This window comes from Thunnus albacares, chromosome 17 (assembly GCF_914725855.1).
Source record: "Thunnus albacares chromosome 17, fThuAlb1.1, whole genome shotgun sequence".
Lineage (NCBI taxonomy): Eukaryota > Metazoa > Chordata > Actinopteri > Scombriformes > Scombridae > Thunnus > Thunnus albacares.
In genome coordinates this window covers 21,125,252-21,140,880 of record NC_058122.1, presented here as the reverse complement: position 1 = coordinate 21,140,880, position 15,629 = coordinate 21,125,252, and the positions used below count along the sequence as shown (strand labels likewise).

General features: G+C 39.7%; 2 protein-coding genes across 3 annotated transcripts; both read left to right on the top strand.

Annotated features, from left to right (window-relative positions):
- Window positions 1–529: 529 nt before the first annotated feature.
- Window positions 530–9,512, top strand: retreg3 (reticulophagy regulator family member 3). Of its 2 annotated transcripts, XM_044330140.1 has the most exons (11): window positions 530–723; window positions 945–1,220; window positions 2,967–3,073; window positions 3,493–3,523; window positions 3,633–3,759; window positions 3,923–4,007; window positions 4,487–4,624; window positions 5,399–5,478; window positions 6,369–6,501; window positions 6,599–7,192; window positions 7,223–9,512. In XM_044330140.1, the coding sequence occupies exons 2-10, from the start codon at window positions 973–975 to the stop codon at window positions 7,153–7,155; spliced, it is 1,506 nt and encodes a 501-aa protein (XP_044186075.1). In that variant the 5' UTR covers window positions 530–723; window positions 945–972; the 3' UTR covers window positions 7,156–7,192; window positions 7,223–9,512. The 2 variants fall into 2 exon arrangements, with proteins under 2 accessions (XP_044186075.1, XP_044186074.1); XM_044330139.1 differs by having other exon boundaries at window positions 6,599–9,512.
- Window positions 9,513–10,555: 1,043 nt separating this feature from the next.
- Window positions 10,556–12,748, top strand: LOC122967285 (PSMC3 interacting protein). The gene is made up of 8 exons (XM_044331838.1): window positions 10,556–10,669; window positions 11,115–11,215; window positions 11,302–11,391; window positions 11,509–11,620; window positions 11,807–11,952; window positions 12,037–12,090; window positions 12,315–12,374; window positions 12,518–12,748. The coding sequence occupies exons 1-8, from the start codon at window positions 10,651–10,653 to the stop codon at window positions 12,572–12,574; spliced, it is 639 nt and encodes a 212-aa protein (XP_044187773.1). The 5' UTR covers window positions 10,556–10,650; the 3' UTR covers window positions 12,575–12,748.
- Window positions 12,749–15,629: the final 2,881 nt, after the last annotated feature.

Here is a 15,629-nt window from a genome sequence, read left to right as displayed (position 1 = left end):
TGTTATTCTGTCCTCTAGCGGTCACAATGACTAACTACAACTGAATTCTCAGGTCAAGTAAGACACAATATCATTGTAATACTTCCGGTTATACAATCTGGCGTAGTGGCACATCGTGACCACCTCCTCTCAACCTTTCATTTTAACAAACCAAAAACCTCCAAGCCTGAAGACAGACACAATGGCGTGCTAAATCTGCCAGTGAACACTTTTCATCTAAAATATGTGGCAATATAGAATATATTGATGTCAAATAAGACAATAACTTTTTACTGAAGGTCCTCTCGTAGACAGAGCTCAGTTGCAGCTGGACTTTGTTAGTAATTGACATTTTAATGTTTCAGATTCAGGATTCATAAAGTGCAATGTATTACCCTCTTATTGCACATAAATCAGCGAAATATCAAATCCGAAGCAACGGAGCTTTTTAACAGTATATATATTTCCAACTTTATCTGGCTAGTACAAAGCCATACAAAAACATGAAGGATAAAGAACATTTAAGATTGTAAATAATCACAGTACTAATAGCTGTCTGATTTTTTTGTCCACGTTGTGCTTTAAAGTCAACAAATTATATATATTCCTATTCCACATGAACGCATCGTGACGCAGGCGCCATGTGGATTCTGATTGGACGATAGAAGGCTCAGAAAAACAGGGGACGCCATATTCTTAGTTTTCCGGCGAGAGCGCTACATTTTCTGCAAAAATGACAAAATAGTAAGTGACAGCTTGTTAAAAAAGATGTACACGGTGGTTTTGATAACATGTTTGCCCTCTAGTGCGATCGGACGGTTTGTGTTTGACGCTAAATCGACGATTCTGCTGGTGATGCTAGCTGTTAGCTTAGACATCTGTTGGCCGATGTTATGAGTTGAGCTGCTCCGCGGCGCTGTGGTGCAGCTCGTCAAGCAGTTTACCTCTTTCCACTTATTTTACAGGCTTGCCTTATCGACTGTAGACGCGAAGATGGCGCACACTGGGGCAACGGAAGACGCATCCATGGAGGATTGCTCCGCCAAGCAGGGGCCAAGTGTATGCCTGCGGAGTCGGCCATGCTGCAGCGAGAGAGACGGTCAGGTACGGGCTGTCAAAGCTGCTCTTCAGTCCAGGTTAGGGCCCTACGAGCCCGTCCTGACCTACCTGCAGTCCGTCCTGGTGTGGGAGAGACCTTTCCAGTGTGTGCTGCTCTACACTGTGGTCAACGTTGTGTTCTGGTGAGTTTAATGTTAGTGAAACTTTGTGCTTAAACTTGTTTCAATCAGTCTTGTTTGTGTTAGAGTTACAGCAGCCTGCATTCACACAATACAGAGGCTGTTTAGTCGTTCAGCCAACGTGACTGAAAGCAGCTGGTGTTTCTACACAATGCAATGTTTCACCTGCCAACTCAAGACAGGACAGATGGCTTGCAAGTGTTACTATTTATAGACGCGCCTTACAAACACCCCTAACTTAATGTCGCTCCTAACCGAGCTGTTTTTGACGTTTTTCTTCATTTTGAAAACAATGCGGTGCTGTGGACTCCCAATTTCACCAGTGTCGTTGATCCGTGTGTGTGGGAGGCTGTAAAGTGAGGTTTAATCTACAATTTGCAGATCCTTGTTTTGTCACCACAGAAGAAGAAATTCAGTATTTGAATTTGTATGAGCCACTGGTGCAGTAAATCTGTTAGACATTCAGTTTAAATCACGTCAGCGAAGAATAGTCTATTTATGTATGTCTCTGTTTAGCCACGTATATTTAAATCACACAATCTTAACATTATGTAGCCCTGAACACCCACAAAAAACAATAGAGGAGACTGTTGGACTGGGGTAAGTAGTCTTAATTAGGTGACCTTCATATCATTGTATAATAATAATACCTTTATGACATAGAACTTTTTAAAAACATTGTTTACAAAGTGCTCAACATCGTCTGCACACTGCAAAAGCACATATGAATAATCAAGGCATTTTTAAATTACAGCGATAAAACAAAATACATTGATTCCCACTGAATGAGGTAAAGGGGACCACACCAAAAAAATGACATCACATTAAAGCACATCTATAAAAGTAGGTTTTTAAGTGAGATTTGAGTCTGAGCGTCAGATCCTCTGGTCCATGGATGGGAAACCAGACCAGCCAGCCCGCTTGTGGAGTTCAGGCATTTGGCCTTCATTCGATTAGACCACTGAGCATGTCAGGCTGCTCGTCCTGTCTCCCTTTACTTGTGCTTCAGCACACACTCCATGGTGAAGGCTAGTTTCTGCCCAAAGAGATGCATTCATAACTCATTGTAATGCATGATGTGACTAGCAATAGGAAGTCACATAGAGATGAGGAGGCAGCCTGTCTGACAGCGGACCACAGATGGTGTCTTTGAGTGCATACAGAGCTAAATCTAAATAGATATTTGCACTTTTATATTTTTAACTGCCTGTAACTACTAATTGCACTGCTTCTCCACTAATAGGCCTTGTTCTGCCAACAAATTCTTTGTTAGGTTAATCTCTAACTGCTGATTGGCAGCAACTTGTTTTGGTCAACAAAGTTTTGAAGTCTTGTGATCTGAAAGTGGAGCAACACTTAAGGATTTTAATTATTGGGGCTCTCCTTCAATGATGGAAAACCACATGAAACAACACCTTCTAAATTTCATGATCTAGATGCACAGTCCTCAGCTTTTCCATTTTAAGTGAATGGGACTCATATTTATCAATACTCACAACAACTGTCACCTTTAACTTTCATTTTATTACCGTTGAGCCACCCGTTTTGAAGAAAATGTAATAAATCTTATTCTATGTTATTACCAACTTTAAGTACTGATCAAAAGGTGGAATAACAGTTGATTATTACTCAAGGGTTTGTGGGTTTAATGAATTCTGTACTAAACGGTTGAGTTATATAACTTTTTATCATTTTACGACTGGGGGTAACAGACATTGGAATTGTGTGCTCTGTTCTCTTCTCCTCCAGGTTCTTTGCCCTGACCTCATTGCGCGTGCTGTTCCTCCTGGCTTCAGGTCTGGCTGTGATAGTCTGTGTTGATACCTGGAGAAACAAGATCTGGCCAGAGATTAGAGGTGCTTACAAATTGCTCTTTATATTTCTCTAACACTCTGGTATGTTCTCTTCTTTTACTATCTCTCTGGAGTCCCTGAGGCTTCTTGTATTAATAGTACACTAGATCTAGTCTGTCATTCTTCAGTTTTCTGTGATTACAACAAACGTATTCAGTCAGCTGTTATATACTCCGGACTTGATAAGTATTGTGTATTTCACCTGGAACAGTTAATCTCTTACACTTGTTTTTGAACTTGTGTTACGCCGAGTGTACAAAGTCCTGATCAGAACAAAGGCTGGAGAAGAGCTTAAGAAGAGATTGCAACACATGCAACACAATTTGTACTACTGTTAACACACCTAGTTGACATTAATATGTAATATTTAAATGAATAATGGAATGAAATGTCTCTAAAAGTGATGTTTTCTCTCTCCACAGTCAGAAAACTGGATGAATCAGAACATGAGAGGTTTGTTACTGCAGCAACAATATTGTGTTTACTGTAACCACCAGCCAGTATAATACTGATGTAATGAGAGGATGAATAAAGGTGTTAATAATATCATCTATTTGTCCAGCTGGGGTCTGGTGCAGCCCGGCGTCCTCAGTGTGCCTGAAGTGTGCCACCACATCGCTGAGGCCTGGGTTAGCGGAGTAGTTCTCACATCCAGCGTGAAGCAGTACAAACAACTGAACCCTGGCAAGGTGAGGACGACACACGATAGGGAGTCTCATTTATCCTAAATTAGGCACCACAAAGGATCATTACAGTGATTATAATAATAAAGAGGCACAACTATGTAAGTTTGTAATCATAATCAACATGCATTGTAATGACTGACTTCATGATGTGTTTTGTTGTTCTTAGTTTTGCATCATGACCTGTGGTGTTTTCACCTGTTTGGCTGTGATTGGACGCTACATTCCTGGATTGGTGCTCTCCTACTCTGCTGGTGAGTCAGAGCAGTTTAGCCAGTTCTAACTACAGATCCAGGCCTCTTCGCAAGACCACGTTGGCAGGGAAACTCAGCATGACTAGTCCTATTAAAAATGCATAGGTGGTGAAACCAGATCCCGCCGGGCCCCAGTACCGCAGGCCTACAGGCTGTGAGGTGATTAAAGCTGGGATAAGACACACAAGGAGGGGAGTGAAGGGAGCCAGGCAGATAGCTAAGGAGGTCAGGCTGAGACCGGGCTAATCTCCTAACCTCCAGCCAGTGTAGGATGCAAGAACTGCCAAGGCCCTCTACTCTGACGTCTGAAACAATCCACAGCAGCTTGTACTCTACGTGTTATCTCACTGTTGCTCCCCATGCCTCGCTTTTGTCTTCCTACTGAAGCTCACACAGGCTTGCGGGTGTCTTTCTACAGTCTACACACATACTAAACAACTTTTCTATACTCACTAGTATTAACGTCCTCTCTCCTCTAGTATTGGCTACTCTCCTGGCCCCCCTGGCAGCCCATCACAGGCTTTTTCAGCATGTGTGTGTGAAGCTGGAGCCGGTCCTGCAGCGGCTGGACTTCGGTATTCATGGTTACATGATGTCAAAGCCCATTGATAATCAGTGTAAGTAGTGCGTCATACTTGATTCATTGTATTTTTTTTTTTTTTTTTTTTAGGACTGTGAGGAGTTTTCAATTTACGGACTTGAAACTTGTCAATATTGAAAAATAAAATGACAATGATGATTGGCAATATTGATAATCATAGCTTTCTGTATGCAGATCTGACACTGCTAATTAAACGAAGGATAAAGTCAATTTCAAAATTTGAATCTTTAACAAATAAATTTAACGTTAAGATTAACATCATGAGATTTTCGTAACAATCAACGTTTTATTTATATAGGGATTAATGTTTGTTCATTTACTACAACTGACCAACTGTCAGTTTTAGCTGAAATGACATCACTGGCAATCAGTTTTAGCCAATTAAATCATCATAATAAATAATGCATTAGCACCCTCTGGTGGCTGTAAACTGCAAGACAGTTAGCTTTAATAGTCCAGTTTATGTGCAAATATCAATTTTGTAAGAGCAAAGTGAGTTAACTCATTTATCTTTCTCTTAATTTTATACCAGATTTGAGCAGATATTATTATTGTTGTTGTTGTTGTTGTTGTTGTTATTATTATTATGGTTTCCCACAACATGGACCGTCTCATCACATGTATTGTTCCTCTAAAACCAGTTGTTCTTTATACTGTTATAACAAACTATATACACTCTTCACAGGTAAGATGAATCACTGGCAGCTTTCTGTCCTCCATCTCAATATAACTGCAGCCTGTCAGTATAATAATCTTTTGGCATCTGTCTGTTTGTCATTCTTCTCTGCAGTCCTGCGAAGGCGTATCCATGGCGCAGCCTCAGGTGAAGCCAGCGACAGCGAGGAGGAGTTGGCTGCTTTCTGCCCGACGGTCAGTTTGTTTCCAAAGAATCTCAGTATTTCAGTCGAGCTGTCAATAATTATGCTGACACGATGATGCTAGTGAACATAGTCCTCTTATTCTCTGTATAGTTGCCAACATTCACCAGTAGACTTGTTAATCATCAGAGACGGAAGATCTCATTTCTCTCTGCTGCTACAGGGTTGTTGTTTTTTTTCCAGAGAGAACTTAAAAACAAACCCACGTCTATGAAATGTTTTCTTCACATTGTGTTCTCGTGTGGTAATTTGTTCAGCGTGCACGATACACACTCATGATGCGTGTGACATGTCTATGCTCGTCTATTTAAAATGCCAATGACGGTTAACACCTCCGCTTTGTTTATGGATTGTTGTCATCTGTGCCAAATTGTGCAGGCAGCAACATCGGGACTGTTCACCTTATTATCTTAAGTTTGTCGCTCCTCAAAATGATATCTTTTTGAAAGCCAGATGCTTTATTTCTGATAAGGATTTTTCTAATTTAAGCACTCTGTCCGCGTGAAAGTTGAAAGTTTATAATATTGAATGTGACAGACACAACATTCACTGCCACTCTTTGGTTTTGTACTTCGGCTCAGTGTTATTTCGGTTGCACATCTGAGCCACTTCCTGTTGAGGTTAAGAACTCCACATGATGCGCTGTGTGTGTCATGTGGCTGTGTATTTTCGCCTTAATGCTTGTGTGTAGTGAAGCCTGCAGAAGGTATGAGAACAAACAGAGAGACAGAGAATAAACAGTGGAAAAGTTTGCACATCCTGTAAGGCAGAGCAAAATATGTATGAAATCATTTTGACAAACATATTAAAAAAAACACACACACACACACAAAAGCGTACAACTAAAAATATTTAACCCTTCAAATCTGCTGTCTCTTCTAGTTTGACGATGCAATTGTTGCGAAGGAACTTGCACTGACCGACTCTGAGCACTCTGACGCCGAGGTGTCCTACACTGACAATGGAACATTTAACCTATCGCGAGGCCAGACTCCACTCACAGAGGGCTCTGAGGGTGAGTATGCTGTTGTTTGCAGATTGTCTTTTAATTTTTTTTCTAGTTTGTTCTTGTCCCTGACTTCCTGTCTTGTCATCTCTTTCATTTTGGTCAGATCTTGACAGACACAGTGACGCTGAGGAGTCCTTTGCTCAGGACCTCCCAGACTTCCCCTCCATAAACCCTGACGCCACTCTGATGGACGACGACGACGACACCAGCATCGGGCTACCTAGTCTGGGTACATCTGGGCTGCGAAGTCACCGCGCTTCGGTGCTGGATGTGGAAGCTCATCTGGACTCAGACCAGGAGGATCTGGATGGAGAACTTTCCCTCAGCGGCATGCCAACTACCTATGATTTCACTGGAGACTTGGCCGGAGTCATTGCTAGCAGCATGATCCAGACAGCGCTGGCCGGAGCGATGCAACCTCGGCCTCCGACTACCCAGCGCAGAGAAGGTCCTCCCAAAGCCGGGGCCCAACGGAGCTATCGCAAGCAATCCAGCTCCGAGCTGGACACAGACTTGGACGGAGAAGACTTTGAAATGCTGGATCAGTCTGAACTGAACCAGATGGATCCCCACGGGGGAGGAGGAGGAGGGGGAGGTGCTAGACGGGGAGAGAGTCAGGGGTCTAACTTCTTGTCTAGCCTGCTGGGTAAACCACAGTAAGGTGTGTGTGTGTGTGCTGGTGAGAGAGAGCGAGAGAGTGTGTGTGTGTGTGTGTGTGTGTGTGTGTGTGTGTGTGTGTGTATGAGTGCAATTTCATGGGTAGTGTACATGTTGATGAGATGAGTGTGTTGTGAAGGATGATTTTAGGTTCCAGCAGCCCTGCTTTTGATTGGCATCAGTTTTATCACTGTGAAGTACTTAATTTTTTTTCTTATCTTTTCAAGCTCTTTCTCCTGTACCTTTTTTAAACCCCCGGTCATCCAGAAAACATATAGTTTGTAGGCTGAGCAATAGGAAATTTAACAAACACTACGACAAAAAAAAACTAAAAACAAGAAACAATGAAACATTTAAATAACCAGCATTATTGAGCCTTGTTGCAGTCTTGTAATTTTATGCACGCAAAAGTTACAAGGATACTTTTTGGTGTCTAGAAATGAAGATCAACAGTGACCATAAAATCTTTTTTACCTGGAGGTCTTAGACATACAGGGCTATTTAACATGGGACCAAATATGACATTCCTGTCGGTTGAGCTGAGCCATGTTGCTTTGGTAATGACATTGTGGAACAGCATTTTATGTTTAAGTTTGTTTAGTGATTGGAATAGTTGGGATAGACTCATGTTAAAGATCCCCTCCAGTTTTAAGATATATATATAAAATACTCTACCTTGAAGAATAATTTGTGTCAGATATGGTTTTTCCACAAAACAAAAGTTCTGTTATCCTTTTTTTTGCATCTACTTCTTCTCCCTCAATAAAAATTCCAGATTCTATAAATATGCAAATATATTTCATTTCAGAAGTTCAACTGCTGGACACAAGATGTCTCCTACATCACTGTAGAGTCCATCCTCAGTGTTTGTGCACTGGAGGCTTCGAGTGCCCACATCACACTTGTGTAAGTTGAATATCGGACCAGGATTGGCTTCCAAACTGTTTTGTGATGTCACAAATCACGCTCATAGGCCCCCCGCCCCTTAGAAACGGATCATCAATGAGCACAGAGAAGCTTTCCGCTTTCAGCAAACTTCTGCACATGCTTCATTCTGCACAGTGAAGCTCAAATATCCAACTGTAGCAACAAGAAGAAAAACATATTTATGAGTGTAGTGCTCTGCTGTCCTTTCCAAGTAACATGTGGCTGTAATCTTTTCAGAAGATGATTTATTTGATGTTACAGGTTTACGGAGAAGGATTTACATTGTTTAAACACTTGTCAATCTGGACAGTATTTATCTTCTACAATGAAGACTATTTGGTTAAAAGCTTCAGTTACTTTTTTTTTTCTTGATTTTTTCCCCCCTTTCCTCTGACTAACATATAGAAATATTCCCATACATTATTGGGAGCTTATTTTGTTTTCAAATAATGTCATATTGCAGTCTTAAAATATCTGACCCGGAGGAATACTTGATGTTATGTTTATTGTTCATTGTATTCACGGATTTGTGCCCCAGGTTGAGGTCTGCTGCTTTTTTCTTTTTGCTTTTTTTTGTGTGTGATAAGTTCAGGATTTAAGTATTTTTCATTTTCTTGCCCTGTAATACAGCTCAAACATATTGTGTCCATGTTTAATACCTTGAATGAGCCCTCACTTTGTGTGTTTTTTTTCTTTTTCAAAAGTATTATTTAAACAAATTACCTTATATATTTTGTCATTTTGTATTTCATGTAGTTGACAGTCATGCAGAACTTTTTAATAGAAATGTTCTTCAATCCATGGATCTCTTACTATTTTAATGGGGAAACATGTTTACATCAAAATTATAATTATAGAAAGTTGTCCTTATATGGTTTTATAAAAGTGTTAGTATGTAAAAGTGGCTTCTTTTTTTTCGCTGGTCAGCCTGATTTCCTTTTGATTGTCCAAACCAAGTCCTCTGTCTGTATGTTAACGTTTTTACCATCAAAATTCGACTTGGTCATCCAAACGTAAATGAGCCGCAGTTGAGATTTATTGAAATGCATATATCAAAGTCTGCTGGGTTTTTAATAGAAAAAAAACAACAACAACATATTGCTCTTTCATTGTGTTATTTTTGAGAAGAAAATCATAGCTGCGAAAGATTTAGCACAATAGAAAAAAAACAAACAAACTGCTGGATCCAAACTTGTGGAGGTGAAGTAGAAATAATTGTGCACTGATAGGAGATGGAGGAGAAGAAGTTTCAACTGGGTTGATCACCTCAGTTAACAAGAATGTTGCTCATTGCAGCTCCATGAAGAGTCAGTTCCTCAGTGATCTGCAGTCAGTTTGATCATGTAATCTGCACAGTAGTGTATTTTCTTCTCTGTAACTGGTTTTGATATGTTTTGATGTGCAAATCGCATTGAATAAATTGTTTGCAATTATGTCTGCCTTTGGTGTTATTTCATGTGACAGATGTACTACTCTCAGATGGCAGATTAAGATCTATAGATAGCTCTAAAGTTTCCAGTTGAAGACAAAAAAGCATCAAAGTCTTTGCAGTTAAGGCACTGAAACTTTGAAACAACTTTCATGAGAGAAAGATGCAAGATGCAAACACATACAGTAAAGCTGATACACTTGTCCTTATGCTTATTGTATAATTTCACATGCACAGTTTTATTTTTGGATGTTAAGTTTTGTCTTGGATGGATCGCAGCTGTGGACTTCCAAACATATTGAGCAAACTTAATAGAGCACCACAAGCACACAGTGGGTATCACTGGCTCAGATGATTAACACCATCTGTTTTAATAGTTTATTCTGTTCAGGGCAAACAGACCCTTGTGATCCCACATGGAGAGCCCATAACCAGGATCTGTGTCCATACTATTCTTGGTAACATCAGCATGCTGATGATATCTTAATTTTTTTTTCTAACACAATAGCTCATATTTGAACTATGTATTATTTATCAAATTGTTTGGGGTAGAGCTGCAACCAATAATTATTTTCATTATCTATTAATCTGCTGATTATTTTTTCTTGATTAATCACTATGTCTATAAAATGTCGGTGACATCTTTGTACGTGTTTTTTTTTTGTTTGACCAGCAGTCCCAAAGCCAAGATAATCAGTTTGCAAAGAAAGCATCAAATATAAGAAGCTGAAACCATCAAATGTCGATTAATCGACTATTTGTTGCAGCTCTAGTTTTTTTTAAGGCAATGACCCTGAGATGACTGTCTCTGAGATAAGCCAAAATTACAGAGCTCTCACTCTGCGCTTCTTTGGCAGACCTCATGAAAAAGTAGGACTGAGCCGACAGAGAGTAATCATTTGAGGCAAATAAACATTGCTCAAGAGCGCTGTTAACACGCAGAGGTAAAATATTTGTCTTTGAGTAGCGTTTTTGAGACAAAATCAACAGAGAAGAAGTAGTAATCCTCGAAGACTCTCATAAAGCAGAGGGGGTATTTCTACTGGTGTGATGCATCTTGAATCGTAAACAATCTTTTACGTGACGTATATCTCGCGCGAAACTCAGTCTGGAGAGCTAAAGTGAAAGTGGACTAATTAGAAATGAGTAAAAAAGATAACGGTAAGTCTACAGTTAGATTTGTGGCAAGATGTTTTTGACTGTTTTTGAAACTTATCCAACGAACGATGTCTGTAAGATGTTACCGATAGTAAGTTTAGCGTAGACGCTAGCTAGCAGCTAACGTTAGCTACATATATAACGAGCATGATAAGCTAACAGGTCTCAGGACTCTGAAACCTTTTCAGGTGTTTACTCCAAATACGCCCTCTTTTCCACTTGATACGCGTGTTTTAAAGCAACCAACAGTATTTGGGATGTATTACAGATGTTATATAGGATGCTATACAGAATAGAAAAGCTCACCAAGACCAAACATAGAAATAAAGATCATACATCTGGCTGCCATACAGTACTATGTTTCAAGTGTATCAAGTACAATGTCATATTAAAGACGTGCATCATTTGGGATTGTTATATAATCAGATTGTACTGCTGTCATCCACAGGTACCACTGTCATCCTCGCCTATCTGAATGAGAAGAACCGTCCCTACAGTGCTCAGGATGTCTTTTGTAATTTACAAAAGCAGCATGGGTTGGGGAAAACGGTGAGAATAATACTGTAATCTCTAAGACGCTGTGGTGTGTGTGTAGCTTACAAGTAATGATTGATTGAATGTTTGTGATTCACCAGGCAGTGGTCAAAGCCATGGATCTGCTGGCTCTGGAGGGCAAGATAAAAGAGAAAGTGTACGGCAAGCAAAAGATATATTTTGCAGATCAGGTTAGTCTATTCTTATGAAATACAGTGTTGCTGTGGACAGTAGACGCCGACATTAACACATGCACTTTGAATAATGTATGTTATGAAACTGACCGCTGCTGCTAACCTTTCTTACAGGCTCAGTTTAAAGATGTGAGTGATGCAGACCTGAAGGCAATGGACTGTCAGATCTCAGAGCTCAGTGCAGAGGTGCAGTCTCTCACCCAGAGCTGCAGACAGCTAGATGCAGGTGGAGTACACTGGTGATCACTGCAAGTTGGTTTCCCCAGACTTATGTTTTCTCAGAGCCTAAACAGTACCAGTAAGACGACACAGGATGTTGCTGTTTGATACGCAGTAAATAGTTTGCATGAGGAACATGATTTTGTTGAAGAGGATGTTGTGTAACCTTGAAGTGTGAAATCTTTGTTAACAGAGCTTAAAGAACTCAACAGCTCCTTGACAACAGAGGAAATGATCTCAGAGATTCGAGAGCTGAAAGCGGAGTGTTCTGGGTACAGAGCGCGTCTGGAGAAGATAAAGTCAGCCACAAATCACGTCACACCTGAAGAGAAAGAGAAGGTTGGAAATGCATTTATGCTTTCTTATTATAACATGTGATCTCAGACACCTTGTTAACGTTGCTCATAATATTTTCTTTTACAGGTTTATAAAGACCGGGATGTTTATGTGAAAGAGTGGAGGAAGAGGAAGAGATTGGTAATGTGTATCTTGAGTGAATTACATAACTGTGGAAGCATTTTGCATTAGTAGCTCCTGTAATGCCAGATGTTAAATATTTCAAGATAATGCAAAAATACAATATGGTCCTCCTGTTAGTGCCAATATTAGAAGATATGCATGGAAAATTAGATGAGAAAGGACTTTTGTAGATTTGTAGACTTGTGCTGAAAAGTCAAATTGTTGCTCTTTGTTTCTCTCAGGCCTCAGACATGATGAATGCAATCCTGGAGGGGTATCCTAAGAGCAAAAAAGAGTTCCTGGTGAGTGAAAAGAGGCTAATAAATACATTTCAAATGATGACATCATGCCACTTGTGTGTATTTTACCTGTGTGCCACTGTTTTTGGTCACAGCACTAATGAATAATACAATAATAGATATAATATGTGGTTCTGCTCTTACAGGATGAGGTCGGAGTGGAGACTGATGAGGACTGTAAGGTGGTTGTTCCAAGTACATGAAAACAAGAACAAATAAGTGCTCGTTCAGCAACTTTGTCGACGTGAGCCTGTGCAGTGCTTCGCTAAGGAAACAAGATTACACATCAGAACCGTCTGAGCCACAGTACATTTATTTATAGCCAGTTTCTTTTGAACAAACAGTACATCTTTCATAAATGTCAAACAGATAAACAACTTTTTGTAATTGAAAGTATATTCATACAAAAATAGCTCTGTCATTTGTTGAGGCACTAACACTACGTCACATCATTAGACAGCACTGAGGGATGCTTGTCACCTCTTAGGCAACCTTGGTTTAATTTTTCCCTTTTTTTTAAAGCCATTTAAATCAATCCTGAGCCTACGATGAAAATGTCAACAAATTATTCGTTATAGCTTTGAGAACTGCACATTATTTGTTGTTCTTATTACTGTTCAAGTCCATCCTGTAGCTATTTTGTTTGAAAACTGTACATAAGACTTGCAATGTATAAAGTATGGATTGTTATTAATGACCTTCAGGTATTGAGGGTTTGTGCCATTTTTTTTTACCCTTTATTTTTTTGTTAATCATACTTTTGTATTGTTTTTTCACTCAGTATTACTGCCAAGTTATTAAATGTTCATGACAGTAACTTTTGACACTGTAGTGCAAACAGAATTTCTCCCAGAAGAAGGACTCATCTCTTTATCAGCTGTCTGAAAACACGGAGGTTTTACACATCATTTTTGCTTATTTCCTGTTGTCTTATGCACTTTGTTTCCTCATTTACGTTTGGCCAAATTTAACAGGACAGACATGCAATACTTATATTTAACATAGGTTGACATCTTTCTTTGGAAGGTGATAAAGATGGCTTCTTTTTTTAAACTATCAAAGGACAACATTTAAAGCAACAGGCAAGAAAAATGAAAGAGGTTAAAAAAAAAAAAATCAATATTTCCCCGTGATTAAAGCAACAACAGTAAAGAAACTACACATTATCCAACAGGCCCCTGTGTATAACAGATTCAGATGCTGGAAACAAAACTGTCAAAGCCATCAAGAAAACTAGCTTCATGTTATCTATCTTTAAAATCCTCTGCTTTCATTCAGCACAGCGTGGCTGTAATTCTCCATGCAGTGCCCCATCCACGGATCTCACCTGGCGCCTGTGACTAGTGCAGGCCACACTGATGGTTCTAGAAAATGATCAGTCCTCAACGGCCTGACAGAACATTTTCTGTTCAGAGGGGCTGACTAGTGCACCATTTGAAATGAACTTTTCCTGATCACAAGGGCCGATGGAAAGTGAAGTAAATTGCATTTTAAAAGTGCCTGTTTATGGTAAACTTGCAATATGAGAGGTTCAAAATCAACACTTTGCATTTAACATCATCCCCTAAAGAAACAGGTGACATAATTGCAATTGATTAACCGCTTGTATTTAAACATAATCTCTTCACAATGTGCGGTGCAGCTCCATTATTTTCAAAGTTGATATATGTCAACAGTGATGTACAGTTGTATGCAAAAGTTTGGGACCCCTTGACAAACATTTTGGTGATTTTTTTTTAAACTGAAAAGATGTAAACACAGCCTCTCTATAATATGGAACATAAAACAATATTTACAGCAAACATTTACGCATAGTTACTTTTTATGTCATAAACTGAAGGGGGAAAAAAAAACAGAAAACATTGCAGCATGTGCAAAAGTTTGAGCACCCTAAATAGTCAGTACTTAGTAACGCTCCCTCTGGCAGTTATCACAGCTTGCAAACACTTTTTGTAGCCAGCTTAAAGTCTTTCAATTCTTGTATTTTGGATTTTTCTCCCATTCTTCCTTGCAACAGGCTTCTAGTTCTGCAATTTTCTTGGGCCGTCTTGCATGCATGACTCTTTCAAGATCTACCCACAGATTTTCAACAGCTTGCATCTCTTGAGGTAGTCCATGGTGGATTTCGAGGTATTTCAGGATCATCATCCTCTTTTCAGCTTCAGATTTTTTTATTTTTTTTTAAAATATACGGTATGATGTTCGCTTGTATTTAGCGGAATCCGTTAGGGCTGCCCCCTAATAGTCGAACAAACCGTTTATCTATGAGAAGAGTCTTAGTCGACCAAATTTTCATTGGTCAGTCAGTTGCAGAAAAAAAAAAGCTGCTGCAGCTCCCTCCACACTTGTCACAACTTCTCCTCACTTATTCGGTCCTTGCAGATAGGCAGCAGCGCTGTATGTCCCTTTCACTAGCATCGCAGAAAACATGCAGTTTGATTGAGAATTTGGTTGAATCTCAATTTGGTACCATCTCTGAATGGCCACCAGGTGGAGCTTTGGCAGCTTTGCACATCACTAAACCCATTTTTCAACCAAGTCCGTTATAAATTCATAAATTGTATGATGTTATGTCATACTGTGTTGAAACAAATTAACAAAACGTTTGATCTCCTTGCTGCTTGTTCCAACATTCAGAATCTTAACCGCTTTTGCTGTTAGCATTGTGGCTTCGTGCGTGTGCATGTAAAATTTATATTTTAAAGGCGTATTATTATGTTTTTGTATTTCTCTGTAATGCAGCACAGTGTTATCAATGTTACTTATCTTTCTCAGCTCTGGATCTCAAACCATTTTCCGATGCCCCCCCAACTTATAATGTGCCATGACTAATGGGCTAATGGTTTGAACTAATGACTAATAGTCGACTAGGAAAATCTTTGGTCGGGGGCAGCTATAGAATCCATTCTTCCCTCTGCCCGTACAATGTTTCCTGTGCCGCTGGCTGCAACACAACTCCAAAGCATGATGGATCCACCCCCACGCTTAACAGTTGGCAAGGTGTTCTTTTTTCTCCAAACATACCTTTGCTGATTGTGGCAAAAGAGTTTTCTATTAACTTCATCAGTTCACAGCACTTGTTTCCAAAACACATCAGGCTTCTGTAGATATTCCATTGCATACTTCTGACATTGGATTTTATGAGGACGCAGGTAAGGTTTTCTTTGACTGACTCTTGCATGAAGGTCTTGTCTGTGCGAGCATTGCTGCACAGTGGAACGGTTCACCACCAGTCCTGAGTCTGCTAAATCTTCCTGC

Bases quoted from the DNA above. Each gene is read 5' to 3' on its own strand.
- retreg3 (XM_044330140.1), top strand. From the start codon at position 973: ATGGCGCACACTGGGGCAACGGAAGACGCATCCATGGAGGATTGCTCC. The intron at 4,625-5,398 runs GTAAGTAGTGCG...TCTTCTCTGCAG, and splicing joins AAAGCCCATTGATAATCAGT to TCCTGCGAAGGCGTATCCAT. The intron at 6,502-6,598 runs GTGAGTATGCTG...CATTTTGGTCAG, and splicing joins ACTCACAGAGGGCTCTGAGG to ATCTTGACAGACACAGTGAC.
- LOC122967285 (XM_044331838.1), top strand. The intron at 11,392-11,508 runs GTTAGTCTATTC...CCTTTCTTACAG, and splicing joins AGATATATTTTGCAGATCAG to GCTCAGTTTAAAGATGTGAG. The intron at 11,953-12,036 runs GTTGGAAATGCA...TTTCTTTTACAG, and splicing joins CACCTGAAGAGAAAGAGAAG to GTTTATAAAGACCGGGATGT.